This window comes from Cantharellus anzutake, assembly GCF_015039405.1.
Source record: "Cantharellus anzutake strain C23 chromosome Unknown EI90scaffold_11, whole genome shotgun sequence".
Classification (NCBI taxonomy): domain Eukaryota; kingdom Fungi; phylum Basidiomycota; class Agaricomycetes; order Cantharellales; family Hydnaceae; genus Cantharellus; species Cantharellus anzutake.
Window position 1 is genome coordinate 717454 of NW_024066961.1, and position 15366 is coordinate 732819.

The 15366-nt window shown below is 49.6% G+C and overlaps 8 protein-coding genes across 8 annotated transcripts; 6 read left to right on the forward strand and 2 right to left on the reverse strand.

Annotated features, from left to right (window-relative positions):
* Positions 1-732: 732 nt before the first annotated feature.
* On the reverse strand, positions 733-3885 carry EI90DRAFT_172170 (uncharacterized protein). Its single transcript, XM_039052068.1, has 9 exons — positions 3672-3885; positions 3376-3601; positions 2908-3321; positions 2432-2848; positions 1689-2374; positions 1397-1636; positions 1158-1349; positions 1015-1104; positions 733-958 (listed from the first exon to the last, which is right to left on the reverse strand). The coding sequence occupies exons 1-9, from the start codon at positions 3696-3698 to the stop codon at positions 836-838; spliced, it is 2415 nt and encodes an 804-aa protein (XP_038919215.1). The 5' UTR covers positions 3699-3885; the 3' UTR covers positions 733-835.
* A 514-nt stretch (positions 3886-4399) lies between these two features.
* On the reverse strand, positions 4400-6386 carry EI90DRAFT_3119686 (uncharacterized protein; the record flags this gene model as incomplete). The annotated part of the gene is made up of 4 exons (XM_039063234.1): positions 4400-4880; positions 4937-5319; positions 5379-5611; positions 5663-6386. The coding sequence occupies 4 exons, from the start codon at positions 6384-6386 to the stop codon at positions 4400-4402; spliced, it is 1821 nt and encodes a 606-aa protein (XP_038919216.1).
* Positions 6387-6555: 169 nt separating this feature from the next.
* On the forward strand, positions 6556-7340 carry EI90DRAFT_171993 (uncharacterized protein). The gene has a single exon (XM_039052063.1). The coding sequence runs from the start codon at positions 6726-6728 to the stop codon at positions 7188-7190; it is 465 nt and encodes a 154-aa protein (XP_038919217.1). The 5' UTR covers positions 6556-6725; the 3' UTR covers positions 7191-7340.
* A 313-nt stretch (positions 7341-7653) lies between these two features.
* On the forward strand, positions 7654-8841 carry EI90DRAFT_172075 (uncharacterized protein). The gene is made up of 2 exons (XM_039052066.1): positions 7654-7770; positions 7861-8841. Exon 2 carries the CDS (start codon positions 7936-7938, stop codon positions 8671-8673), a length of 738 nt encoding a protein of 245 aa, XP_038919218.1. The 5' UTR covers positions 7654-7770; positions 7861-7935; the 3' UTR covers positions 8674-8841.
* A 318-nt stretch (positions 8842-9159) lies between these two features.
* EI90DRAFT_172085 (uncharacterized protein) lies at positions 9160-10964 on the forward strand. Its single transcript, XM_039052067.1, has 2 exons — positions 9160-10748; positions 10833-10964. The coding sequence occupies exons 1-2, from the start codon at positions 9330-9332 to the stop codon at positions 10866-10868; spliced, it is 1455 nt and encodes a 484-aa protein (XP_038919219.1). The 5' UTR covers positions 9160-9329; the 3' UTR covers positions 10869-10964.
* EI90DRAFT_172047 (uncharacterized protein) lies at positions 10921-12629 on the forward strand. Its single transcript, XM_039052065.1, has 3 exons — positions 10921-11696; positions 11832-12104; positions 12160-12629. The coding sequence occupies exons 1-3, from the start codon at positions 11060-11062 to the stop codon at positions 12345-12347; spliced, it is 1098 nt and encodes a 365-aa protein (XP_038919220.1). The 5' UTR covers positions 10921-11059; the 3' UTR covers positions 12348-12629.
* Positions 12630-13469: 840 nt separating this feature from the next.
* EI90DRAFT_172734 (uncharacterized protein) lies at positions 13470-14453 on the forward strand. Its single transcript, XM_039052080.1, has 2 exons — positions 13470-14375; positions 14443-14453. Exon 1 carries the CDS (start codon positions 13582-13584, stop codon positions 14080-14082), a length of 501 nt encoding a protein of 166 aa, XP_038919221.1. The 5' UTR covers positions 13470-13581; the 3' UTR covers positions 14083-14375; positions 14443-14453.
* EI90DRAFT_173430 (uncharacterized protein) lies at positions 14171-14722 on the forward strand. The gene is made up of 2 exons (XM_039052095.1): positions 14171-14470; positions 14537-14722. The coding sequence occupies exons 1-2, from the start codon at positions 14259-14261 to the stop codon at positions 14619-14621; spliced, it is 297 nt and encodes a 98-aa protein (XP_038919222.1). The 5' UTR covers positions 14171-14258; the 3' UTR covers positions 14622-14722.
* The last annotated feature ends 644 nt before the right edge of the window (positions 14723-15366 follow it).

The window sequence follows — 15366 nt, forward strand, 5'->3', positions numbered from 1 at the left end:
GGTAGAGTGCTAGTGGCAGGATTCACAAGTGAGGGAACACTTTACATTGATGAGGGAGTTGGGTCAGTTTTAATGAAAACATGCCTAGTGACTGCGCAGGCAGGTTGACCCAGCTTGTTTCTCATGAACCATGACCGGGCCGCTCAGAGGCCCGCAAGGGTCAATCTCCTGCGAGCGTATCGATGTGGACTGCCGACACATGTGGCGAGTTATGCATTTATGACACTGGGTTTCGTCCATGATACCTTTCTTTCTTTTGTCTTAACACTGGATTGCCATAAATATATTATTTCTAATGAATTTATCGGGCTGGTAGGCTTTCTCAACGGGTGTCAGACGTGACCCAGGACACAAATGCATTATTTTGTGACCTTGGCGAGTGATCTTCCATTCCTCGCAGTGGGAGTACATTGTTCGAGTGAGGTGAATAAGACGAGAGGCGTCTCGGGCATGGGGAAGGACTACGGACGAGTTGGGGACAAAGGAGTGGCGAAGAGTGGCTTATACTCCGACACTGATGGAAAGCTCCTTAATGTCGAGATAAAGGAAGGGGCGATTCACCAGATTGCTATGTTAAATATCTTGTTGGTAAACTTGAATTCAGAACCAAGCATACAGGATCTCGACTAGTCAGACAAATCTATCTGATCTTGTTCACCGTCCATCACTAATGGTGCGTCAGTATGGTCAATCCCAAGTTGGGCATAATCAACAGGAAATCTCGAGGCCACCATAGCAGCTTGCAACCGCAGTTCATGAAGGAGACTTGCGTCCAAGGTTTTCCACGTGGGCTGCCAGCGTGGATTTGAAACGGGAAGGGAAAGGATCTGGTGCCTCACCCTGTTTCGAAAGTGATCGACATTTGTACCGTTGGGAGCGGCATCGAGCCCGATATGCACGGCCTGAATGTCAGCCATAGTCCAAACGCCACAGTCGTGTCCGTTCCACTGGCGAGTTTCTTTCTAGGGTTTTTCATTATATCATGCTCAGAATGTTGAAGGATGGGACACCTACGGTGACTACTCTGGATCCCCAATTAGACCAATCGAATACACGGGTAGGGTGAACGAACGACCAGATGGCATCAACCAGTTGCCCAAGTATCTGAGGAAAGGGGATTTCCAACACTGCAGTGTGGACTACGATAGATGACGCACTGCAAAAACCCACTGTGGGCCATGATGACTTATGTCGAAGGTTTCAGGGAGAGGTATGCTATCCAGATAGCGGAGCTCTCGTTTTTCGAAGTTCACAACGCCAAGGAGCCAGTGAGACCGCTTCCGTGAGTAGCATGGGATCGTCCAGGAGGTTACTTCAAAAAGATCGGTTCGCACGTTTTTCGTTTCTTGCTAAGGACTTGGTCAGTAACAGCGTTGACTAGGGTGCTCCAGCATACGTCTAATAGGCGAACTGCCAAATGATGTCTCATTCCTTCACACTGGGTAGGAAACATGATCACACGGGGTCGAGTGGTCCTGAGCACATCCCGCAGGTTTTTGTCGGTAAGATCTTTCAACATCTCGATATAGGTATCGATTATTGTCCCATGTATCCGCCGCAGGCGATTGACCGTTGGCAATGCATCACAGAAGATTGAGATATGTTTATAATACCTCATTTGGCCGTCGTTCGCTATCTAACGGGACATCAGTGGCATCGAGCATAGGGGAACTTGGGGTCATTCTTACTCTTTCAGTTTCTCGAGGCAAATGCAGCTCCATAATTTCCTTCCAAATCTTTTTTGGCATTTGTTCTTGAACAGATTGGCCAGGTGAACGAATGGCATCGATGATCGTTGTAATCGGAGGAAGGGATTGAGGACGAGGGTTCTCATTCCAGAACTTTTCCTCGATGCTCTGCTCATCGTTGGAATTGTCCAGACCTGCTGACCAAAGCCCCTCAGGGGAAACTGGTTTGGCATGGAGCCCACCATCTGTTTCAGCACTCTCAGTGGGCTCATCCAGTGGTGCCTCAGACTCATCGTCTGAGATATCTCCAGGCACATCGAGGTCATCTGAGCCACTGGCACTGTCGATAGGGGGCTCGATGTCCTCAGCACCACCTAAATCTGACTCCGGGCTCATTCTAATAAGTCCATCAAGTACGCTCAGCTCGTTCCTGACCTCAACGTCATCGTCAGGATCTATGCTGTTGTTTCCTGAAGGCAAGGTGGAGGAATAAGGGAGGGGAAGGTGGAAGGAGGTATAGTCTATGTAACTTGGCGCAGCGGTGGGGTCTGGTCGTTCTAGGTTTTCGAGTAGATGACGTATTGGTGCACGCCAGAGATTGACATTGGGAGTTGATCCATTTATGATCGAGTCACGGCATTTGAGCAATGACTTGAGGCGCAGCCGTAATCGATACTTGAATAGTGCTAGGATCGAAGAGGACAGATTATCACACAAATATTAGTGGAATTCACATGACATACAATGAATACTGTCTACGATCTGGACCAATGAGTCGAACGATTCAACAATCCAAGTGTGTGCATTGAGTTCCTCTCGAGCGAGCCTGAGCTTTTCTTCCTTTATGCGAGCGAGCGATAGCACTGCTACTATGCCATGGCGAACTTCCTGATCAATGACAAAGGCAGGCGGTTTTTCGTCCAAGGACCAGTTGGAGTTCCATAAGGTCTCCCACATCTTTGCCCATCGTTCATCACTGGGATCCATCTGAAGCAACTCCTTGACATTCATTTTTGTGTGGCTTAGAGAATCTGGGAGCCAGGGCGGTCTCTCGGAACACTCGAGGTAGTCAACAAGCTCGTTATATTGGCGGACTTGCGTAGAAATGATCCGGGCACGCTTGTTTGCGCTACTGAGCACCGAGACCATTTTTGTGTATCCTAAAGTATCAGATGAGCTTCAACCACAACATCATTCACCTTGTGCATGGAGCATGTACCGACTTTTGTAACTAGTCGTCCTCCACACCGTTGTGAGCTGCGAATAGGGTTCATCTCATCCTGATACTTAGCTAGGCGGATAAGAATAGAATGCTTGCAGAACCGAGCCAGAATATACTTCTCGATGTATTCTTTTTCTTTGTCAGATGGGTTTTGCGGAAGTTTCAAATCGGATAAACCAATTTGGGCTGTCAGTTCGTGCAAGCGTGCCTGGGATTCATCGTGCAATGATCGTACATGCAGAGCAGCTTGATAATGCTCCTTCAGATCCATAGGCCTGTGAGACATCGTTCGCGCCAGGGAGATACGGTCCAGCTCCTTCTTTACAGCATCCAAGGCATCCGAATGCGCCTGAGCCGACCGTTCAGCTTCCAACAATTTGGCAAACTTTTTCATTCCAGCTTGGTCATTGTCTAGAGTATGGAAACGTTGGTTAATACCAAACATGAGGTTGGAAAGCGGCATACAGGCTCGAGCGGATAGTTGCAGAGTCTTTTGTGCCTCCCACTGGGATTGAAGGAATTGAGGTGTAAATCCCCTATTCTCCTTTAGTGTTTCAAGGAGATCAGTCGTAAGGGCTTCCTGTTGATGGATGGCACCCATTTTGGACCTTGCCAATGAAGCCAGACGATCTCGGCCCCGGGAGGCAATGAGCTTGATTTTGCTGTCGATAGTTGTTATCCGCTTTGCTGGCTATAGTTATGCAACAACATTTATCAGGTCTCACTGACATGCAAACAGCGTTAGGCACTGTCGGACTCACACTCATCATACGTTCAGGCACTATCATGTCTACGATCGAGGACCACAGTCGCTCGTTTCCCTCCCCATTTGACTTGCCAAATCCACTTCATTTCCATGGGTGGAATGCGATTTGGCAACAGAACTGATGTGCATACGCATGAAAGACTGTCAGGGCCCGGCCTCGGACTCGGAGGCTCCCTGACCTCAACCCCCATCTAGCCTGTCCTCACACTATGCGGGGCATGAGATGTATAGTAAAAGAAAGAGAATATATACACTTGCCTATGCGGGGCATGAGATGAGAAGAAGGGTAAAGGTCTCATCTCCCCGCATGGTTGCTATATAAAGGAATGGGTCACATGCCCACAACTATACAGCTCCTAGAGTTGTGTAGTGTGACCCGGAGGGAACATCCAGGTGGCAGTGCCCAGTAAGTGTGGGAACGTTCTGGGCGAGTTGCTCACCCAGAACTGTGGCTGTGACCCATGGGAACATTCTGGGCGAGCTGCTCGCTCAGAAAGTTCCCGCGCTATCCCGTGCGCGCGTGTACACAACACACAAAGGCAACAACAAGGCAACAGTCAAAGAATAAAAGGGGGTAAAGTAGGTGGGGAGTCCGGGGCACCCTAAGGCAGGGTGCTGAACCCTGACAAAGACCGAAACGGCGATACTCAATCTAGGAGCTATGTTGGGGATAAGATTATACTTTATTCAAACATCAGCTGTTGTGTTGCAGGTAGTGTAAAGTTATACCTTAGCGATTGATCGATCGAGAATGCACCCAACATCATACATTAATCCGATGGTGGCGTTTGAGGGCAGCTGGCAGCTGAGTGCGATGAGCATGGCAACGGAAAAGTGCTGCTGCTCGCCCGGGGTGTCCACGTCACAAAGAAAGAGGGGGATATCATGGCGGCAGACGGTAGCCATCAGACCCTTCGAACAGAAGGTATCGGTTTTCGACGCTGACCGTCTTCCATGCTTCGTGGCTCGGTGCGATTCCTCGCACTCCTCAATAGCACCATCCAGCACAAGAGATGAAGGACGAGATCCCGAAGAGCTTTGAGATGCATCTCGTGCCTCAAAGACATGGCGGGCAGCTTCACCAACTTCAGCACGGGTCAGGAAACTGCAGGTTTCGTTCCAGGGAAGAATCATCTCTCCGCCAACAAACATATATTGCTTGTGTTGCATATTACCATCCATAGCGACAATGACATCAGGATTCCTGGGGACAGAATTAGTACAAGGCCCGTTCTTGAAGCAGAGGTGCGTGGGACGAACTCGTTGACGGGACCACCCCATGTTGAGCCTCCGAAACATTGCGGGCATCTCGCACGGAGGTATGGGCTAGCCCTGTTGTGCGAGGGGTTTCGAAACAGCCTTGATCGAGCAAGGGTCAATGACACAGAGTCAGTTGTCGTTTCTGTGGAGGGCGGTATGTCATCATCACCGGATATCATGCTCTCGGATGTGGTGATCATGGGGTCCCCGTTATGCGCAGGTAGGTGACGGGTAAGCTCGTGGGGTGTGGAAATAGATAGCGGTGCATCGGACTCCACAGGGTCCGTGGGCAGAAGGAACTCTCTCTCCGTTTCAACCTCTGTCAAGTCGCGTAGGGCTTTAAACCACGTTATTGCTTCACTGAGCGAACCTAGAAAGGGATCCTATATGAATAGGAGACCGTGTGCATGTCAACTCCACCTAAATGATGACTAGGTATTACCTTGGCGGAGAATTCATAGCCATTCTCCTGCAATATCGTAAACAGGGCGGTATGAAAGGAGGTAATTGGTGTAGAGGAGTTCACATTTAAAGCTGAGAATAGCGAAAGAATGTCGAAATGGAAGGCGATTTGAGGCATTACCGGTGACCCAGGGAAGTAGCCACACTGAATGATCCCAAGCGGGAGGGTATTGGATGGACATTTGCAATATTCGAATGTACGCCGCACAGCATCTACACCGAGGTCAATGGGACATGGTGAACGAGGTCAAGATGCAAACATACTCGTGAACGCAATCGTCATTACAGAATGAAACCGGAGAGGCGTGTTGCAACGAGAGCACAGGGCCATCGCAAGTGTATGCAGTTGTCCGTTCTGTTCGAACGACGTTTCGTCGGGGGCAGCAAGGGGCACGCGTTCTGCCTTCTTTGCCTCCAGATCTAAATATATTTCCACTGCCTTATATATTACATCCTGGCGCCAATGGAGCCACGCGGCATTCTTTTGTGGATTTCGCACTGCCCTCTTGGCTCGTTTTCGGGAGGGCGATGGTATGGTAGGTGACGGGGTATCCGGGTTAGGAGCGGCATCCGCGATATTTCCCCCCCAACCCTGAGGGGATGCCTCCCGCATTGAGGACTCTTCTTTTGGACTGAAGGTTGGAGTGGGTGAAGGGGCACCACCCATTTCTACCAGCGCGTTTCCCACATGATCATAGCGATTAGGCACCTGCCAACCATAACTAGATTCGATCCCCGGCCCCCAGCGTTGCGTGAGCACCGTCCCGCTAGGAGTCGCTATTTCAACCCTCCGGGACAGCTCAAGGACAGACTGTCCAGTGGCTGAAGCGTGTTTACTCCGTTTTCTCTTTGACGACGAGGATTCAGGGTACAGCACGGGCGGTGGATCAAGATATTCGGCATATTTAGGTTTTGGGGCATTAGATGGTCGGGGCTTCTTAAGAGGCGAAGTGGTGAGAGGAGGGATTCTAGCTTTATGTCTAGGCATGAGGTCTAACTGCTGGGGAAAGCTACCGGGTGCAGTTCAGTGGCACAGAATGACTTAAAGGTGCAGTCCAATTGCGCAGTTCATTTCGGAAATCGGTTTGGTGGGGTGGGGGGACGACGCAATCAGCTGTATGTTCACGTGCATGTAGCTGCGACACATACCGACAGGAACGGACACGAAACGAGGCGGTTCAAGGAAGCCTCACCGGCAACGGGACGTACCGCTGCTCACGTCGTTTTGGATCGATCAGCACCGACGGAGGGGTTGCGTGATACTCAGACAAGCAATGTGGACACAAGCCACAATACGAATCGGATAGGGGTAGGCGTGCAAAACGGAATGCAGGACCGCCACCGGCTGAGATCGTTTACGCTCGTTCTATGGAAAGAACGACGTACAGGGCTTTTATCTCTATTTTTGGAATGCCCGGCTACAGGCGGCGTCGGCGTACGGGCAGGCAGCAGGCTGGGCGTGGATGCGGAATGCGATGAACCGTTAAGCTCAAGGACGTCAATGAGGCGCCACAAAATGTGTATGGTTGTTGAGGGTATTATGCAGGATCGAGGTAAGGCCCGCCTTCGTAACGTGCAGGGGAACGACTGCGTAGCACCAGCAGTGCAGGGAGATCTGCGAAGAGACTCTTCCCTTGTGCAGGATATATTTAAACGTCTAGAGCGAGGGTCGTTTCACACAGACGGTGTGTTGAAGGGGGGAATCGATGTACTGAAGCGGGGAATCGATGTGCTGAAGCGAGGAATCGGTGTGCTGAAGCGAGGGATCGGTGTGCTGAAGGGGTTGCTTTAACCGCGATACACCAGCGACGCACTGAACGTCTCTGGTCGTCTCTAGTTAAATACAGAAGGGAAACTTCTTAAGAAATATCCGGGGGGCGGTTGGGCGGAAGTTATGAGATGCGGGGTTGCGTGAACAGTTTTCAAAGACAAGCGCCTGCGGTCAAGGGAGTCGCCACCAGAGATGCGACGGCAGTGGGAAACGATGAGGGAGCCTGCGTGTAGTATCCTAGAGCGTTGTGGAAGGAGAGCGAGGGCATTGCATGGGTCAGGCATGGCTGTAAACGACAAATTTTGCGCTCACCGAATATGCCAACTATCGCAATAAGTAGAGTATCGAGTCACAACCTGTGAACAAAGGTCTGTCTGTACCATATCAAACGGTGACATCGGAGGCTGAACGCGTCGATAGACGCGCGCATCACGTACGAAGGTTCCCAGGCGGTAAAGTAGACGAGAAGCACCGGCATTAGCCGAGTACTCGATTTGGGGGACATCTATACCCCAGAGTTGAATGGTTCTCACGGGGGATAAGAGGGCTCAATCGAGTCAATACGTAGTGGTGCTAAAAACATCGGGGGAGCGTAGTAAACGTAAGTGAAGTTTTTTGTATTTCGTTATCGGCCCTAATAATCCATCGCTGACAGAAGAGTACTTGAATATTTGTTGTCTTGTTTTGGCAGTGGTTAACTTAGGACAAGTACTGTCGTGTGGCTCTCCTCTCTGCCCACAACATCCTCCGCGATTGCTGATACACGATGTCCGATCGATTGAAGTTTTTCAAAAGCAAAAGGGGACACTCTCCTGCGCCTCCCGGTGGCCCATCGCGACCCTCGGCCTCTGTTCCCAGCCCCCAGGATACTGCTTTCCCTGCTGAAAACGATACAACAACCCGCAGAGATCATGGCGGATCTGATGGTTTCCATCTTAAGCCTCCTACTGCTGCTGTGTCAGCTGGTGGTAGTTCTCGAGATCCGAAGCAGCGGAGGCCCTTCCCGCACGTTATATCTAAGCTATTCAGCAGAAAGCCCAATCCCGATCCCACTCATATCGACCAATCGACGTCCTTCGACCCCAGACAATCTGACCCCTCTGTACCCGATCCACCATCCCCTAATCTATCACCATCTACCGTTCTCCCTGAGGGGATCATCTATATCCCTGACACGATACCCAGCGAGCGCATCATCAATGGCAACAATGAGAGCTCTCACCCACAATCAGGCGTGAACTTAGATACCCCATTGTTAACAAATTTAACACAGTCATCTTCAGCCGTTCCCGCCAGGGACAGGAAGAAAACCATCATCGCCACCACAAGGCACGTCCTCCAAACCGCCGCCTCTGCTCTTAAGTTAGCCCCCATTCCAAATCTTGACCAAATACCAACCATACTCCTGTCATGGCTCCAAGTTTACGAGGTTCGCAAGGGCGTCGTGATTTCGCGATCTAATGAGATAACCTCACGTTTTCATGCAGGCCATCGACAACAATGACGAAAATCTCAAGGGACTAGACGATGAAGTTCGAAACGCTCACGAAACGATCTTTAGGCCCCTCCAGTTGTGGACTGGCCAAGTTCCTCCCGAAATAGGTGATCTGATTCAACGATTTAACTTGTATGTACATTCACTCCATCGTTCTCTCGCCCAAATCTCAACTCCCAGTCTCCACAGAGCTCTAAAGCAACAATTGAAGCAAATTGAAGCACTAAAACGTCAAAAGCTTTCCAAGAGGGTAGTCTTAGCGACCGAGATAACCCAGGAAATAAGCGCTGTGACGTCCTGTATCCGTGATGCTATCTCCCGCTTTGCGGTTCGTTTCGTTGGTGTCCAGACTGTCCGATGACTGATTTGGGTATACCCCATAGACTGCTGCGACAACTCTGAATCTCCTCCACATAATTCAATCATCGGTGGACCGTTCGTTGATTGTTTCCTTATTTCACTGCTTGGAATTTAATGATATTCCAGGCGAACTCTCAAAACTATACAAAGCAAATGCGGAATACTTTGCGGTGAAAAGCAAGTCGAAATGCCTGGAAAACACCCGTGTCCGGATTCAGGAATCGATACTCGACCATTTGGAGAAACGGGAACACCGATTTATCTGGCTTCGTGGCTCTCCGGGCACCGGGAAGACTGCTATATCGATGAGTGTCGCCTCAACACTTGCCAAACAACGTCGCTTGGCAGCGTCTTTTTTCTGGGACAAGAACCAAAATGGAACAGGACTTGATTCGATTGAGCACTTTCCTTCTACTCTTGCACGCCAACTTGCCTCGTTTAACACCGAGTACGAGGGTCTTCTTGCCAATCAGCTTCGACAGCCCTCTTCACTGGAGAACGTTCCAGGCTCTACTGTGGAGAAGCAGATGAGAGCTTGGATCGTCGAACCCATGCACAAACTCTTATCTCTGCGCGAGGAGCGTTCCGTCATCATCTTGGATGGACTGGATGAGTGTGGGGCTCAGGAGGAACTTGAGTCCTTAATGAAGTTGGTACTTATCCTTGATGAGCTGCCGAGTGCATTCTCTGTGTTGGTCAGCTGCCGGCCAGAGTCATCCGTCGAGTCGGCTTGGGTTGGAGCTCGGGCTCAGGGTCATGTCATCCCATGTGAGGATGTGGACATTGTCACTGAGGAAGAAAAGTCTCAAACTATCCACCGCATGGTGGAGGAAGGCCTTCGGGCTTCCATCGATAAGTCTTCCTGGAAACCGTCAAAAAAAGATGTCGATGCATTTGTCTTAGCGTGTCGTGGATTGCCCATTATTGCCTCAATCCGAGTCCGGGATGTCTCTGTTCGAACCCGTCGTGGAGCAACCCTTCGATCTGAGTTTGAATACTTCCGTGACCTCATCGATGCCCCCATTGACGTCAACTCAGAGTACTTGCGCATACTTCGCCGTGCCTATATGTTCGACTCATCTGGAGTCCCTCCACATATAGCTGAGAAGTATCGCCAACTGGTTGGCACAATCATTGTGGCATTTGAGCCACTGAGTGTGTTTTCCATGTCGCAGCTATTAGGAATTGCAGAGGAAGAAGTCTTAGCCATATTGGAACCAGTTAGCTCCATTGTTGATTTTTCTGAAGAAAGTGGCTTGGAACATCCCCCGAAAAGACCCTTAGAGGACCCAAAGCCAAAGGGTGTCAAATTCTATCATGCAACGATGGTAGAGTTCATAAAGGGGGATTCGATTGGTAATGAAAATGACAAAGTATTCTTTATCAAGAATGTGAATAAGTATTTCCTCGGACTACCACTCCTCCGATTTTTCAATAATAGTTGTGAGGGGGATGTGTTTGGGGAGCCTGCCATTCTCCCTCTAGGAGATAAACGAAAATGGAGCGGTTTTATGGAGAGACAACGTCATCTCCCTCATCGTCTCCGATATGCTCGTCAACGTTTATTAGGACACTTAAACCCCTCACAACTCTTCGCACAAGAGTCCAATTTGCAGAACGAGTTTAATACATTCCTCACACGAAACTTGGTTACATTTATGCACCTGGCGTCAGACATTAATGAATTATACGAGGGATTCCCTGAGGGATTTGATGAATTTGAGGTAAATAAAATCATTGTGATGCGATTATTTTAATATGATGTCATTTTTAACAGGATCATGATTCATTCAAACTTTTGAAAGAAGCTCGAGAAAAGCAATCAGTGGAGTATTCGTCTTTGAAGGATTTGGGATATAGTGTAACTTCCTGGTCACCATGGCACCTTCATCGATCGACCCTTCCTTTCACCCCATCCTCATCACCTTTGTACAAACTGCATGGCCACCTCTCTGATCCTGTCCGCATCTTCACCATTTCCGGCGAGTTTTCCGGGCACAGAATCCCATTGAGTGAGGATCTACTCCATGCTCGAATGGTCATGGAGGCGAAGCTACCTGATTCGTCAGAGGAGGCTGATAGTTGGGGTGTTGAGATTGATTATGATGCCCAATTCAACGACCCTGATGTTCGTAATGGTATTGTGACATGTGCAGCACTCTCCCTCGATGGTCATCATATAGCTCTCGGTTTTGGTAGTGGTGTCATCGAGCTTGCCGATATCGACCATCAGTGCACGATTTCCCGATTCCAGCTCGATCCACCCAACCATCCAGTCTGGATTGAATTTGTCCACGGCAGCCACCGGGTTGCTGCTGAGGACAATGAAGGGAACGTCACCATCCTTAGCCATGATACGACCCCCATTAATCTTGGGACTCTTCCCAATGGTCCTCTTCCTGCTGTAACTCGAGTATCAGACAATGGATTATTCATCATACGGGTTCCACGGGACACTGATAACTCTTGGTACGACAACATGACTCTCGTATCCATTTTGGGCGACCCACACATGCAGCTCCTTGCTTCTCCTCCCGAGTCCGACTCTCTTGCCATTATTCACCGCCACAAGCCTGCTATTCCTCATCGTCGCACGCTTGGATTTTCTCCGGGAGCACGTTTTATCGGCGCTTTTGATGGGCTCAGTGCTTTCACCTGGTCGACAGATTTGGGTGAGCTCATTGCGCGTTATTGTGTGACGGATTTCAAATTTTGGATTATGAATCCCGCTGTTCCCCTTGCCTGCTCTTACCACATCCCTGATCCTGTATCTCCTCAACCTACCCTTTCCTCGGGAAAACATGGAGTGACAGATAGCCATCAAAGTTCCAAAACAGATGCGGTGGATAACTTGGATGAGTCCTGGATCAAGTGTCCATTTTATGTTATCTCACAAAGCACGAAGGAGGAGAAGGAGGAGGGGTTGCGGCGGGAGTCTGACATCCGTTCATTCGCTGCAGGACGAACCCCACTGTTCGGAACCGGTATAAAACGCACTGGGCTACCAATGTTCTTCAATGGAAAATTAGAATTCGTTATTCCCAAGGAGTATCGACCAGTTGTTTCTTCTCATGCCAAAGGTCTAGGCGCTTGGTATGGTGATCGAGTGCCGTCTGATCCTATCTTTCTGTACAGCCCTCGGTCCAGCCAAGATGGGACTCGAATTCTCTTCCAAGGCTGGCAGACAGCTCCAATTGTTGTTGATCTTAGCCAAGTCATTTAGGATGTCCGTAGTCAATTGCGTATTTACCTTGCGCGCTCGTTCTACCCACTATCAGGGGGGGGGCAATCTACGACCATTCCTACCTTGTACTGTCATTTAGTCCTGGGTCAGACAAAATTAGTGTTGCGACCACAGAGATTTTTTGATTTTGCTCTTTTTATAGTTCCTCAATTCACTTTCACTCCGTATCGACTGAGTCAAATTTTCCGTTATCACTTCTTTGAACGCACTAAAAATCGATATTTCCTTTCCTAGTTCTATCGTTTCACCCAGCGTTCATCCTCAGCTGCACATAAGTAACGTAACAAAAAGACCGACGTAGTATAAGTGCTAGATATGTGTCCGTGCGAGCGTTTAGTGAAGATCCTCACTAATATTCACGAGATATGGAGCCAAAAGTGGAGGTCTTTGCATCGCGTTAAATAACGCCAACGTATAGGCGACCCTGTCCCGACTTAGCCCATGAATTTATGAGGCTCGAAGAGTACCTCGTTCCACATCCCAGCCTGATTGCGCCGAAACCTGTGGCCAGCGAAAGTTGGAAACCCAAAAGAGAACCTCCCACCCACGGTAGCGGTGTGGTTCTCGACGACCTCATTCCAGAATCAGGCTTATTGTGTTGATCCTCAACGCACCAGCATCAGCCCGGCGTGGCTGTTGATCCATGTGCTCCTTGCCCTCGCAGCCTCGGCTGACACATCTGCACGCTCCAGACATCAGGTGGCCTGGGCCCAATATCAGGGCACTTTTAGTTCTTAACAACATACTCGCACATCATCGTGCAATGACTCTAAAGGGAAACCATCCCACGGGGGGCGCAGGCAGGTCCACCCAATTGTTCCAACCTATGCCTATGATGGTAGTTGTGAAAGTACTTATACCCGAATATCCGTAAGTGATGACTCACCAGTTTACATGGGGTTCGCTACGAGAGGGCGAGCAACCCTAGCCTATTGTTAATTTCTACGTCCGCTGAAGCTTGCATATTGTGAGGGTAAGGGACAGAGAATGTTGCCAGCATTTTGTTGAGGAATCCCCGGGGTTCGGGATTGGCTCAGTCTGACTTACTAGGCTAAAGCAGCCTCGGCAGTAACAATAAAACGATCAATTAGTATCATCTGCTGTACAATGAATACTTATTAATGTTTATTACCGTCTGCAGTGTGCATGAAGGCTCAAAGCGAGGGGTGCGTGTCTGTGTTGAACCATTGCTTCCGGGGCGCTCCCCGTTCCGGTTGAAGTCCATCTCGAACCCTCACATCCCGACTTTTATATTACGGTGGCGCACATATGTTCGGCCAACGTTCCCTTAGAGCATCGGGGCCTTTCTCGTCATGTTCCCTATTAAAAGGCTTGTTCAGAGTTCTGTCTGTTCCTCCGTTTTGCAACGTGCATCAACTATCATCCCTTCTGGTCGTCTCGTCTTGCCACCCGAGTTCTCGTCCTTTGAGATACTTTTTTTTTGGTTTGCTGTGTTTTGGTTCTCCCCTGCCACATTTCATGGTTACCAACCCTATGATGGTCCGCTTTGGTGCCTCAGGCCTCACCGCAACCTAAACCTAGCTCACGAAGGATTTTCTCCACAAGTATGGAATGATTGCTCTATGGCAGCGAAAAATATATCTCTGTTTGCGTGGCACGGTTACGAGGTTGCTTTTGGATCCTACGAGTTCCTGCCAACTTCGTTCAGAATTTCGATGGATGATTTACGATTCCCTGGGCACTATGCTTCTCATGGGACTCAAGGGCTCCGAAGAGTACAAGCGCGTGGTGGAGCATGTTGCGAAGCAGACTTTCAGACGTCTGAATCGTCATTGCGAATTACGATGACCTAGTTTATCTCTTTTGACTCTGAACGGCGAAATCCCTTTCTTGAGACAATTATTCTCTACCCAGGCGGATTGCTGTCTGCCTATTGATCGTCCGGAAACTCGGCACTCTTGGAGGAGGCCAACAAGGTGTCGCTGACCAACTTATCACTGACAATGGGACTCCTTGCGGGAATTGCCACATGCGCGATGGAATCAGAGTGCATCAAACTGCTCGAATGAGACAAAATCTACAGGAAACGCAGACGAAGGATGAGTTGTGGAGTATATCTTATGGGGTGGGGAGTGGTAGCTTGGTTGTAGGTCTGTTACGCGCGCCTTTAGGTTCAACTGATTTTGGAGACAAATGCCGTGATCTGCACTTAGTTTACATGGCGGTATGGCAGATAGTGCTGTAAGTTACAAGCTCATCTCATTGTGGAGTACATATCTGCTAAAAGGCTGCCTCCTCTCTGGCGAGTCCGAAAAGCAACGTCCGGACATGTGTAGGGCTTCTGTTGTTCATAACCCTTCGTAAAAAGCCCTTAAGATCTCAAATGGGTTGAAGGCGTTATCCTTTCCTCCATCCGACCCATGATCTCCTCTAGCTCTACATCGCCTCCATGGAAGCGGGATGCCTGCGCTACCAATTTGATCGAACGCCTCGCGTGCCTTTGCACCTGCCTCCCTGCGCTCGGCATGGAGACACCTGGCTCGGAGCTCGTGCAAGAACAGTCAGGCCTGGGCTGCTGAAGGACTGAAGACTTCATGCTACCTAGTATAACGCCAAGGCAGAACGTGGTTGGGATGCAGTTTACAGAGGCAGTAAAGGAGTGGCAGAAGAGTGAACGTTCCGGGGGTGTTTTACTGGGTGTGAATGGCGCAGTGAGAACTATGGCTCCAGCGTCCAAGGATGATTATATAGGTAGTGTAGGAATAGCCGAGCTCGAGGAGGAGGTCTTGGCGACATTAGGCCCAATCAACTCGCTTGTTGATTTTCCCCAACAAGCCACTCGGAAAGTTCCTCGGGAATTCTTTCAGTGAACGCGAAGGGCGCCACATTCTACCATGCAACGATGACGCAACGATGAAGGGCGTTCATAACAAGGGATCCAATTAGCAGTGAAAACGACAGTGTTCTTTTCAAGATGTAGATGTGAAGGGATATTTCCTTGAACTGCCGCTCCCTCCATTTCTCGACAATGATGAGCTGGATTGCCCACCACTCCCGTTGAATGGAAATGGAAGAAATGCCTCCCTTGTGCGAAATTGGGCGACAATGCTCTTGGCTCGGTTCATACCCGTCCAGTC